The sequence below is a fragment of the Sitophilus oryzae genome, unplaced genomic scaffold, assembly GCF_002938485.1.
Source record: "Sitophilus oryzae breed Bouriz unplaced genomic scaffold, Soryzae_2.0 scaffold_937_pilon_pilon, whole genome shotgun sequence".
In the NCBI taxonomy this organism is placed as follows: Eukaryota; Metazoa; Arthropoda; class Insecta; order Coleoptera; family Curculionidae; genus Sitophilus; species Sitophilus oryzae.
The window spans coordinates 2,447,037-2,460,123 of NW_022147569.1; the positions used below are offsets into that span (position 1 = coordinate 2,447,037).

Sequence of the window (13,087 nt, forward strand, 5' to 3'; positions counted from 1 at the left end):
ATATTTTGGGGGAGAAAGAATTAGACACAACCAATGCCCAACATATCTGGGTGTCACGTTGGACAGGACTTTATCCTATAATCAGCACATTACAAAAACCGCACAGAAAATTAAATCCAGAAATAATATCTTGAGTAAACTCGCAGGAACTTCGTCGGGTGCGGATGGAAACACACTCAGAACTGCCGCGCTGGCTCTAACTTACTCGGCGGCAGAGTACTGTGCATCGCTATGGTACAAAAGTCACCACACGTATAAAATCGACGTGCAGCTCAATGAAGCTATGAGAGTTGTAACTGGGACATTAAGATCAACCCCAACAGTATGGCTCCCGATCCTGGCGAATATTTCGCCCCTCAAATTCGCAGAACAACTATGGCACAAAAGGAGTGGATGAAGGCTCCCACCCAAGACGGCTTACCTATTCAACTGTCTATCAATCCTCCCCCTTCTAAGCGCCTCAAATCTCGCAACCCAATCTGGATGGACGACGAACTTAAGAGCGAGTACAATATGCACTCCAAATGGAACGAGCTTGTGGCTAGCAGTCTGGGAACACGCAACTTGAACTTAGTTGCCGATATATCGGGTGCCCTCCCGGGCATGGACCTTCCTCGTCATACCTGGAGTCGTCTAAATCGTTTTAGGGTGGGTCATGGCAGATGCCGTGATATGCTTCATAAATGGGGAATTGAAGACTCACCAGCGTGCGACTGTGGCGCTCCACGACAAACGATGGAACACATTCTGACCGAATGTCCACCCAGAGCCTTTCCTGGGGGCATCCAGAACTTATTTTGCGCTACTTCTTCGGCAATTGACTGGATGAATGACCTCAATATAAATGTTTAATGTAAATTTTGTTCCTGACTACATATATGTTTTATATATACTTGTAATATTTTTAAGTCCTTATATTTCTCATGCATGTTTTCTTTTTTCTTTTACACCTATTTGTTTGTTTATATATGCTTATTTCTGTGTATGTTTATAGAATTTATTCACATATCCTGTATTTGTGCGTCTCATACGAAATAAAAAGGTACCTAATATGTATGTTTTTATTTTCTTTGCATTTAAATAAAAATATATTTGTAATTCTATTGTTTCTATACCACATTTAACTAGTCAATAAAAATGTGTTTATAAATAATAAAAATAAAGTGTTCATGGCAGGACATCTTCAGTTTCTTAAAATGTCCTTACCTAATATGATTAGCTAATCAGCAAGTAGGTTTGGTCATACCAGAGATATGAAATGAAAATGAATTTCAACGAGTGCGAATCCAAATTTTTGTGGACGGTAAGATGGCCGCCATCTTCCAGGTAATCTAAGCTGTGATTTCCCTTAGGAAATTCCCCTCTTTAAATGACGTCTGTTTGTTTAATTCTTTTTTTTTTTCGTTTGTGTTGTTTTCTAACTAAAATATATTATTATCATAATTATTCTAAAGACTTATGACGATTTCGACTGGGCTGCACCGATTCTATTCGAATGCTCTCAGGGCGAGCAACTGCTCTTATAAAGAGTTGCACTTGCACAGTGCTGGAGCGAACTCGAAAGGGGGAATCGCAAAACCGATCTGGTTCGATTGGCACCAATTCGGTTCATCGCTATCGCTGCGATTTGATTTTAAGATTTAAGGTTACGTTGTTGTCTCAATCAGAGAAAAAAAGGCACAACCAAGGCGAATATGAAAACGGGGGAAGTTAGACATAAAGTAGAATTTGAGCAGGAGCTTCAAAAAATAGCTTCCCAACATGACTCAGTGGAGCCAGAATTACTAAAAGGACAATCCAAAATGATTGTAAATAAAGAAGTCGAAACAGCTGGAACAAAAAGAAGCAGTCTATGTACTTTGCTGAAGGAAATAGGCAACGAAAAAAAGAAACAAAAAGATGAGCATTTTAAGCTAAAAGAGGACCAGAAAGAAAGAAGACACCGGGAAAAAATGGAATTACTTAAAGAGTTTTTGGGAAAATAGATACCTATATATGTAGGTATTTTTGATCTTTTGTGTTCGTTGTTAAGTTCCTGTTTTTGTGGGAAATATTAGTTTAAAACTTATCAGTTTTGTTTATAATAGGTAGTAGGTAGGTATAAAACAGTAGGGATGAAAATACTACTTTATTATACAGATACATAGCTATATTTAATAAAAATGTATATTCATTAGTATTCCGTTATTATATTGCACAACTCTCTCTTTTGTTCACCTAAACTCTCAAGTTCAACTCTCTCTTTTGTTCAATATATATATATATATATATATATATATATATATATATATATATATATATATATATATATATATATATATATATATATATATATATATATATATATAAGGTGAGTTTATTTTATCTCACTGACCAACTTGGTTACTGTTTATTATTTATATTGAGATATATTATATTTCTGAATCTCAGATAAATTTTAAGATATTTGATTGAATATAAAGAAAAGATAATTTGCAGATGATAATATTGAAGTATTTCTTTATAGTGAGTTATTTATAATTTGTCTATGTGACTTTAATAGAAGATAAGAATATATTTTGTGTATTAATATTATCAAATTAATCTTGATTGAATATTAAGAAAATATGATTTGCGGATGATAATATTGAAGTATTTCTTTACAGTGATTTATTTATATTTTGTCTAAGTGACTTTAATAGAAGATAAGAATATATTTCTGTATTTGTATTATCAAATTGATCTTGAATGAGTTATGATTAGCTTTATTATTTTCTAGAGTTAGCCTTTGGAGCGTAGTGACCCTGTGTAGCGTAGTTAGACTTGAAGAGTAGTTCGTCCTGTAGCGTAATTAGCCTTGACAAGTAGTTAGTCCCGTAGCGTAATTAGACTTGAAGAGTAGTTAGCCCCGTAGTGTAGTTTGACTATTAACTTGTACATTTTTTTCAGCTTGTATGGCACTTTGATAGCCTGTGTGGCATTTTGATAGCCTGTGTGGCATGTTTTTTTAATAGTCTGCGTGACTAGCCTGTGTGGCATTTTTTAGCCTGTATGGCATTTTGATAGCCTGTGTGGCATGTTTTTTTAATAGTCTGTGTGACTAGCCTGTGTGGCACTTTAATAGCCTGTGTGGCACTTTGATAGCCTGTGTGGCACTTTGATAGCCTGTGTGGCATTTTTTAGCCTGTGTGGCGTTTTGATAGCCTCTGTGGCATGTTTTTTTAATAGTCTGTGTGACTAGCTTGTGTGGCATTTTATTATTTTATTTAAACTTGTATTTTTAAGTTGGACTATTGATAAATCATTATTAAGTACCTGTTTAATTTTAAATTCACTTTATTTTAATAATAACTGGTAACATTGTTGCTCACACCATGTTTTTTTCTCTTTAATTGCAGGTAGGTCATCTCGGTAGCCAGGTCATACAAGACTTTTGTTGCTATACAACATTTGTCCATTTGCAGCGCCCAGATCAAAGTTGGCTATTACCATTAGTAACGTACCATCTATTAGTATTATTTTTATTTTATATTATTAGTTGTATTTTATTATACAACATTTACGCCCTTTAAATTTGTTTTATGGTTTTTATTTTTAATTTGAGTTGACCGCTTGAAAAAAAAAATTTGGCCCTTACAATTGTTATAATCAAAGAGGAATATTGTGTGTAGAAATATAAGCAGTGTAGAAAAAACTTAAAAACAGCCTAGTGCCAAAAGTGCTCTGCATGTACATAAAACTTTTGTACAGAATCAAAATACATTTTTTTTCAACATCATTCTACTTACCACAAAAAAGAAAGAATTAAAATTTAAGGAGAAATACGCACATAACCTCCATGGCATAAGGTACTCTGATACATATCAGAAGTCATAAAGCCATCCTTTAGTGTAAACCAAAATTCATGGCACGACAACCATTCGTGCCATGAATTTTGGTACGACTGATATTGGAGATGGAGAACTACCCTCTATAAAACCGTCCCAGATACTGGCTTTTGTCAAAGCCCTGGGACTGTATGATGAGTTATGATTCAAGAAAGGGGGACACAATGGATCTGTAAGGTCGAAGTGATTAACCCCCCTCCCACTCATTCTAAATTCTAAAAAAATTCTAGTGTAAACCAATAACCTTTAAAAGTCCAAGATAATGAGATTTCGACCATACCCTAACAGTTTACTGTACAATGCGTTGTCTAAACAAAAGTGGGAGCCGGAAAATGAAGAACCTGAAAGAAAGAAATGCAAACTGAAGCATGACAACATTCACACACTTAGTATGATAAGTGGTTTATACATTTACACAGGCACACCACCTCATGGATACGAAACCCAACCCAAGCACAAAAGTAGCAGAGACTGTAACAAGGGCTTACAGCTTTAATACAAAGGAAATGGATAGTATATCAATATTTTTAACAGAGAAATTGAAAGGTTGCAATGGGAGAAGAAAGACGGGGCTTTTTCTTTCAACAAAATTCACGGCAACTTCTTGCCTTCTTAAAGCAGAAAGATGGTCGAAAAGTTCCTAGTTGGAAATCAATCATATATTGATTCAACAGTAGACAATGTCATGAATAAAATTTTAACCACAAATTTTGTTGTCCTCACTAAAGGAAAACAAAAATACCCTCAGGGACCGGCATTGCTAGAATGGGTGTGGCGAACCCGAGGCGCCCCAGCTAGGCTCTCTAGACTCTCCTACTCCCAGGGGGATCGTTTTCCAAGCTTCCTTGAATTCCTTTCTACCTCCAACCCTTTGCTCTTAGCAAAGGGTAGAAAAGATGGTAAACATCTATAAAAAAAGGAGTCCCTTTTTATGTCAAGGTTAAAACCCTTGTTTAAAACTTTGTAGGTTAATTATTTTCTGATTTTTGAGACAAATGACACTTGACACTTCGGCGATTTTTAATTGTGCTATGCACTTTTCACACCATACCTAAAACCGGGAACAAGCTACACTACACACCGCACCGCCACCGCACCAAATCGCCATTCCGAACTCGCCAATGATATGGGGACCCTTGTTCCAGTAGTAGTACAAAATTAGACCGGGTAAAAGGGCACTATCTTCAAAAATCGATATACAGATTGTTAACTGGACGATTACTTATTGGGAAACAGAATGAACACTGCCTACTCCCTATCCTTGAGAACGTATGCACTTATTATATTATAGGGATTTGCCTCCGTGCGCCGGCAATTTTTATTTAAATTCACTATTCGCTGTGTGACTGTGCATGTTTCTGATATTGCAAGCATTGTTGATTACTTGTTTTTTCGCTAAACATGGCTGTTTATACACCTGCCGAAAGAGTTAAGTCGATTAAATGGTATTACGGTGGTAACTCAGCAATACAGTGTAGGGATCTTTTTGCAGTAGCCTTTGAAGATAGGCCCATTCCGTGTGCGAAAACCATCCTAAATATTGTTTCGAGTTTCGAACAATGTTTTTGCCTCAGCAACTGCAAAAAATGCCACCTTAAGCAAGAACCGCCTGTTGAGATAGTTCAGGAAAAAGAACGGCGGGATGAAATGGTTTGTGGTATTCTGGAATTGAATAGTACACGATCCAGTAGAAGTGTTAGCGGGGAGCTGGGTGTTCCTAACGTAACAGTTATAAAAATTATGGAAATATATATGGTTACAAATGCTATAAAAATATTCTAAAACTCAGGAGTTATTTCCTGATGACCATCTGCGGAGAATGAAACTTTGTGAAACTGTAATGGAATAGGCTAATCAGGATGACAATTTTGTGAAAAAAATTCTCTTCACTGATGAGTCTTCCTTTCCATTGCACGGAAAACACAATCCTTCTATTGTCCGCTATTAGTCTCAGGAAAATGAACTCCGAAGTTTTGAATATCGCACCCAGTACCCTCAAAAACTCAATGTTTGGGAAGGTATTTTAGGTAACCATTTAATAGGCCCATTTTTTATTGATGGTACCCTGAATGCTGACAAATATCTTGAGCCACTTCAGAACCAAGTTCTTCCCGCCGGCGCCGTTCAAAACTTTCCTGATCTCGACCTGGAAACAGTATGGTTCCGCCTTATTAGTGGGACTGACGATATTAGGTGGCCGCCTAGATCCCCCGATTTGTCTCCGAATGACTTTGTTTTGTGGGGTTATCTTAAGGAGACTATCTACAGCCACGAAGTCAGGAGGCAGACAAATTTAGAGGAGTTAAGAGCAAAAATTTTATTTAAAAAAAATATTTACTTATTGTTATTGAATTAATTATTGATTTTTCTGTTTTTATTTATTGGAGTTTTTTGTTTATTTTTTTAGAATAACGCTTTTATTTTCATAATGCATTACACAGCATAAAACTTTGGGATTATCGTGCTATGCGGGTTTTACTCTACGTATTTTTTCATAAATTTCAATAAGTGGTTCAGGACTTTAAACAAAAAAATCGCCAAATCTAACAGATTTTTGTTGACATCCTGAGCTACGTGATGAAGTTTTTGGAAATATCCGCAGATGTAAAATTTGCTTGGGCAAATTATTTCAATAATTCAATGTCTCGACGTTCGCGTAATATTTTTTAAAAATATGACGCTCCTCACCCATCCAATTCCAAATGAGTACTTAGCTAAGCAGCCGACCATCTGCCGACTCGTCCCGTCGCGTCGTGAAAAAAGGGAAATTTTTTAGATTGCATCTTACATAAACACTGTAGAAAATAAAGAAGCTGATAAAGAATCACGATCATTAGCCATCGAAACCGAATACTGTGTCGTCTCTCGATGAGTGGGCCGAGGTTGCGATATATTTCAACCAAAAAGCTCTTGCCGCGAATAATAAACAAATTAACAACCTGTATTAATACCACCGTATAAAGAAAAAAAAATACTTATTTTTTAGTCTAGTACACAATAAAGTCTTCGTAGGGAGTAATTTTTTATAATTGTTTACTATATTGCTTTAATTTTAGAACTCAGTCAAGAACTGGCCAAAATAGAACGAAGCAAAAAAAGTGGCTGTGGAACAAAAGATATTTACACCCCAAAGCTAACATGGTTTGAGGCTGCCCATTTTTTCGCGGAAGTTATGTCAACAAGGCATAGTAATCAAACTTGGTAAGTAGATTTTAGAGCTAAATTTTTTATTTTTACTTAAGTAAATTTTGCATAACAAATAAAGTTAAATTTTCTTTTCTGTGGGCAAAATTAAGTTGGAAAACAATAACTCATATTCACCTAAAATTATGCTTTTTTGGTAGCTGAACTACCGGAAAGTGAAAGCGGGGTTGGCAACAGTTTTCAGATTCAAAAACAAGATTTCTTTGCAAGTGATGCATGAAGAAAAGGACCTGGGACCTGGACTGCATTATTAAATGCAATTTGGCCCTTTACGGATCTTTCTCTAATTTTGATATGTTGTAGCTGATAGGTACCCAAAGAAGAATTTTTTATTATTGCGACGTTTTATTTTTACCGAGGGTACTCGAAAATTTTGCCCTCAGTGTACGTAAAGGAAACACTTAAAAATATAAAAATTATTCAAGCTAATTCCAATCCCACTTTTTTCCATTGCCACGGTAAAGGATTTTCTTGCGTAAAATATTTAGCGTATGTGCGTCTTACTTCCTCTGCGGAACTTTTGTAATTATCACTTCCCAAATGACTAACCGATGGCAGATTATCCACGTGGTTTCTCCATTGTCCAAAAGTAATATTTCCCGTGTTCAGATCCTCTCTATCCACAGCATTTTCAGGAAAATAAGTATTTGGGCTGCTTTTTCTCAACCACTTGTGGAGACTACACGCTGCCAAAATAACATCGTCAACTATAGTTTCTTTTAATTGAATAGGTCTTGAAAATATTCTGAAGCGCCACACAAGAATACCAAATGCATTCTCTGATACTCTTCTTGCGCGAGAGAGTCGGTGCTTGAATATCCTTTCAGTATTATTAAGCTGTGACTTACTGTAGAGCTTCATTAAGTTGGTTCTTAATAGAAAGGCATCGTCCCCAACAATGACCGAATTTTCAGGCATATTAAGGGTGTTATTTTCCATTGCGATGTTCAAAGTACTATCTCTAAATATTGCACTGTCACTAGCTCGGCCGTTTGCTCCAATATCAATGTAAGTAAAGCAATAATCTGCGTCCACCATTGCAAATAATATGATACTATAGGTTTTTTTGTAATTAAAGTACACTGACTCAGACCTGGGAGGCTTTTTAATCTGAACGGGCTTGCCATCAATCGCTCCACATTTTGGGAAATTCCAACTAACGAAAAAATTATTTTGATTTTTTTCCCAATCATTGCTTGTTGTAGGCATCTGGAAGAAAAATATATATTTTAGAAAATTTGTTTTTTATATCAAGCAAAAGGTAAAAAAAATCTCTAGATTTGTTCTAATTTTTTTCAGATTCTACCCAGCACACAAGATATATCTGGGGAAGTCTCAAACTCTCAAATTGAACAGCCTGATGATGAAGAACCCGATGCACAGCCCAAGGAATAAAATGTAAAACCCTCACAGGTGATGGGACCCCCTAAACCTATAAAAAGGATCCAGAAATTGCTGATGCAATCAGTCAGTTGAATAGAATTGCTGAAAACGTATCAGAAGGAAAACCGTACGACGAACTTGGGAAATATGTAGCTGCAGAACTACGTCAATTGCCGCAACGTGAGGCTATTTTATTGCAGCAAGAAATACAGAATTCTATTACACGTGTAAAGCTAGTGTGTTTGGGAAACAATAACCAACTAAATAATTCCTACGGAGAGCCCCTTCAAGTGCAAACTTCTCCATCGTTATTCTCCCCAAGTAATCCCAGCCCTGCCTTAGCCACATATGAAACAAATACGCAAAATAACGAAGATAACGGTTATGGTAACGATGTTTTTCATGAATCCCTTCTAAATACATTTTCGACACAATTTTAAATAGTTTCATAATGAAATAAATAATATTTTTCATAAATAGATAACTTGTTTAATAAGCACTATGTGAAAAATAAATTAGATACTAAAGTTATGCCTACCTTTATATATATATGGCCTTAGGACCTGACAAATTGTCAAACCCTGTCAAAATTGTCAAAGTCTGGAAACATTTTATAATTTGGAAATATGCATGCAACGCACTTCCACGAGACCCGCATTCCGTTGGTTAGGTGATTCCCAGAACATTGAGTCAAAATAAACAAACAAAACATGTTTAGTATTTAATTCGACGTCGACGTTGATGCAACTTGAACTTGGTACATAAATTAATACGTTTTCATAGATTTTTTTGTGTTTTTCCAGTAAATAAAAGTGCATAATGTCTGGACGAAAGAAGGATAATATTTGGCAATTTTTTTATTCAAATTAAGTCGAAATCTACTACTGGAGATCGGGCGCAATGTAAATCGCGTCATAAAGAGATGCAGGGTTGGAAACAAGATTAAAGAAACATTATTAGGCATGTCAACCAAAAACTGATACATCTAATAATAGAGACCTAGAAAATAATGGGAGGTAAAGTAATAATTTATAAAATTGTTCAGTTTAAAGTAGATGCATAATAGTTAGTACAAAAACACGAGCAATTGGCTTTTATTTCAAATTTTTTTTAAATTGTCACGAGAACGAAGATATTTATGAAAATCCAGTGGTCTCCTCATGAAGGACAATTTCTCCAGTATTACTGGAATCCTCGATAAGTCAGCTAATCAGTTCCGGTAAAGCGTTCCAAAGCTTCAATAAACAAATTTGTTGTACAAACACCTGCTGACCAAAAAGAAATAATTAACAAACAGATAGCAAAATACATATTTGTTACGAATACTCCTTTCAGGCTTGTAGAACTTAAAAAATTTGAGAAAATGATGGAGCTATAAGGCCTGAATATAAGTCACCCAGTCGTAAAGATTTAGGACAAAAATTATTGGACGAGGTGTTTGAGATAAACCAGAAAATTGTAAAACTGTGTTAGCTGGAAGAACTGTGTGTCTTTCCATGGATAGCTGGTCTAATATTCGAAATGAGCCAATAAAACTTAAAATTTCATAGGCCTCATTCTGACACCTGCCATACATGTGACAAATTGAATAATATGATTAATAATAGTGCCAACGAAGAAGTTAAGATACAAAGTAAAGTTGAGCTGACAGTACACCAGAAAAAGGTTGAATCGGTTAAACAATCGAAAGTTGATGAAAATCCAGACAAAGTAAGGGTCATTTGCTTCGATTTGCAAAAAATACTCCCTACTCCATTATTAACTACAAATAAAGTGTACTACCTGCGGCAACCATGGACAGACAATGTTTGCGTATATGACTTGATTTCTGGAATATCGCATATGTATATCTGAAATGAGACTATAGCGTCTAGAAGCTCACAGGAAATCGGATCCTGCTTACTTAAGGTGAGTTATTTCGAAAAGCTAACTAAAGGATAAATTTTAAAATCACGTTTTTATTTTCAGTTTATCAAATCTCTCCCTGAAAGTGTCGAGCATCTTATTTGCTACAGTGATTCGTGCGCTGGACAAAACAAGAATAAGAATATAGCAAAGCTTTTTATGTTTTTAGTTCAGTGTAGTCATGTGAAAATAATAGATCATAAATTTTTTGAGCCTGGTCATTCATACATGGAGTAAATAAAATAAAATAATAAACAGCGCTTTATTGTACAAAAACGCAAAATAGCTTCATCCACAAAGCATTTACACAACAAACGAAAGTACAAAAAAAAAATACAAATAATAAAAAAAATATCATACAATACAAATCAATTCAAAAAAATTTACGTTATTAAAATTACAAATAAAACATACATGGACATTGCAGAACACAGGCATACCAATAAAATTTTACAATAGGAAAATTGTAAATGGATAAAATCATATAAGAGTTATAAAATATTAAATACTAGACCCTTTAAAAAGTGTGTGAGATGATCACTATTTAAAATTCATAAATTGTTCATGATTAAACATCAACAAAAAAGTCGTTTACCGCATACAGGGCTCTCTCCAGTAGAAGTAGGAAAGAATGAAAGTGACTTGATATTCAAAGGCAGATGATTGTACATTTTTTTGACATTGTACAGTAATGAGCCTTTAACTAATTGAGAAGCAAAAAAAAACAATCCGTAAGTGTATTTATTCCTGAGCTTTGGTCAGATATCATTTGAAAAACATCAAAAAACTTCTGCGTAGTCAACATGAACAGTTGTGACTTTCTAAGTTTTGATTATCTAAACAGTAAGAAGATAAGTCTAATATTGGATCCAAAAAAGGATGAAGAGAAAAACGCTATTAAATGGCGTGAGATTGTATGGTTTTGTTACAAAAATGATGATTTTTTCTCATATTCATTATATTTGATGATTTGAAAGAACTAAATGTATTATTAGAAAATGAAGAACAGTTTAAAACTCTTGCAAGTACTTATCAAAACTTTTAATAGAGAGAGCTAATGAAGCCAATGAAGAATATCAGTCAAGATTTAAAACATCTTATACAAATTAAAGAAAATGAAAATCTTATTGATGTTGATGATATTAACCGTTCAAATACATTTGATGATTTGAAAGAACTAAATGTATTATTAGAAAATGAAGAACAGTTTAAAACTCTTGTAAGTACTTATCAAAACTTTTAATAGAGAGAGCTAATGAAGCAATGAAGAATATCAGTCAAGATTTAAAACATCTTATACAAATTAAAGAAAATGAAAATCTTATTGATGTTGATGATATTAACCGTTCAAATACATTTGATGATTTGAAAGAACTAAATGTATTATTAGAAAATGAAGAACAGTTTAAAACTCTTGTAAGTACTTATCAAAACTTTTAATAGAGAGAGCTAATGAAGCCAATGAAGAATATCAGTCAAGATTTAAAACATCTTATACAAATTAAAGAAAATGAAAATCTTATTGATGTTGATGATATTAACCGTTCAAATACATTTGATGATTTGAAAGAACTAAATGTATTATTAGAAAATGAAAAACAGTTTAAAACTCTTGTAAGTACTTATCAAAACTTTTAATAGAGAGAGCTAATGAAGCCAATGAAGAATATCAGTCAAGATTTAAAACATCTTATACAAATTAAAGAAAATGAAAATCTTATTGATGTTGATGATATTAACTGTTCAAATACATTTGATGATTTGAAAGAACTAAATGTATTATTAGAAAATGAAAAACAGTTTAAAACTCTTGTAAGTACTTATCAAAACTTTTAATAGAGAGAGCTAATGAAGCCAATGAAGAATATCAGTCAAGATTTAAAACATCTTATACAAATTAAAGAAAATGAAAATCTTATTGATGTTGATGATATTAACCGTTCAAATACATTTGATGATTTGAAAGAACTAAATGTATTATTAGAAAATGAAAAACAGTTTAAAACTCTTGTAAGTACTTATCAAAACTTTTAATAGAGAGAGCTAATGAAGCCAATGAAGAATATCAGTCAAGATTTAAAACATCTTATACAAATTAAAGAAAATGAAAATCTTATTGATGTTGATGATATTAACCGTTCAAATACATTTGATGATTTGAAAGAACTAAATGTATTATTAGAAAATGAAAAACAGTTTAAAACTCTTGTAAGTACTTATCAAAACTTTTAATAGAGAGAGCTAATGAAGCCAATGAAGAATATCAGTCAAGATTTAAAACATCTTATACAAATTAAAGAAAATTAAAATCTTTTTATTCCAGGTAGAGTTATAACTATTTACAATGTGGCTGAGCTTTTCGGTAAAGCGTATTTCAAATCTGCGACACCTCTTAATGCAATGAGTGCTTTTAAATGACAGGGATATTTCCTACAGATCACCATGTTTTTACAGAAGAAATGTTTGCAGCAGCCTTGCCAACTGATTTTCCCCTGCCAGCATAATCAACACAAATTATTGAAACACCGGAAATTACTGCAAGTAGAGAAGTAACGCCACAAGCCGAAACCAATTCAAACTTACAGAATTCTGAAAGGCCACAGCCCCCCCACCTCCCAAAAACTATTTGAAAGAACACCTTCTCCACAACCTTCCACATACGTGGCGTACAACAGACATCTCAAAGCACTTCTTCACTACAACTTCCCATGTCAGATATACAACAAATA

At 34.0% G+C, this 13,087-nt stretch overlaps 1 protein-coding gene across 1 annotated transcript; it reads right to left on the minus strand.

Annotated features, from left to right (window-relative positions):
- Nucleotides 1–7,490: 7,490 nt before the first annotated feature.
- Nucleotides 7,491–8,108, minus strand: LOC115890934. The gene has a single exon (XM_030911299.1). The coding sequence runs from the start codon at nt 8,106–8,108 to the stop codon at nt 7,491–7,493; it is 618 nt and encodes a 205-aa protein (XP_030767159.1).
- Nucleotides 8,109–13,087: the final 4,979 nt, after the last annotated feature.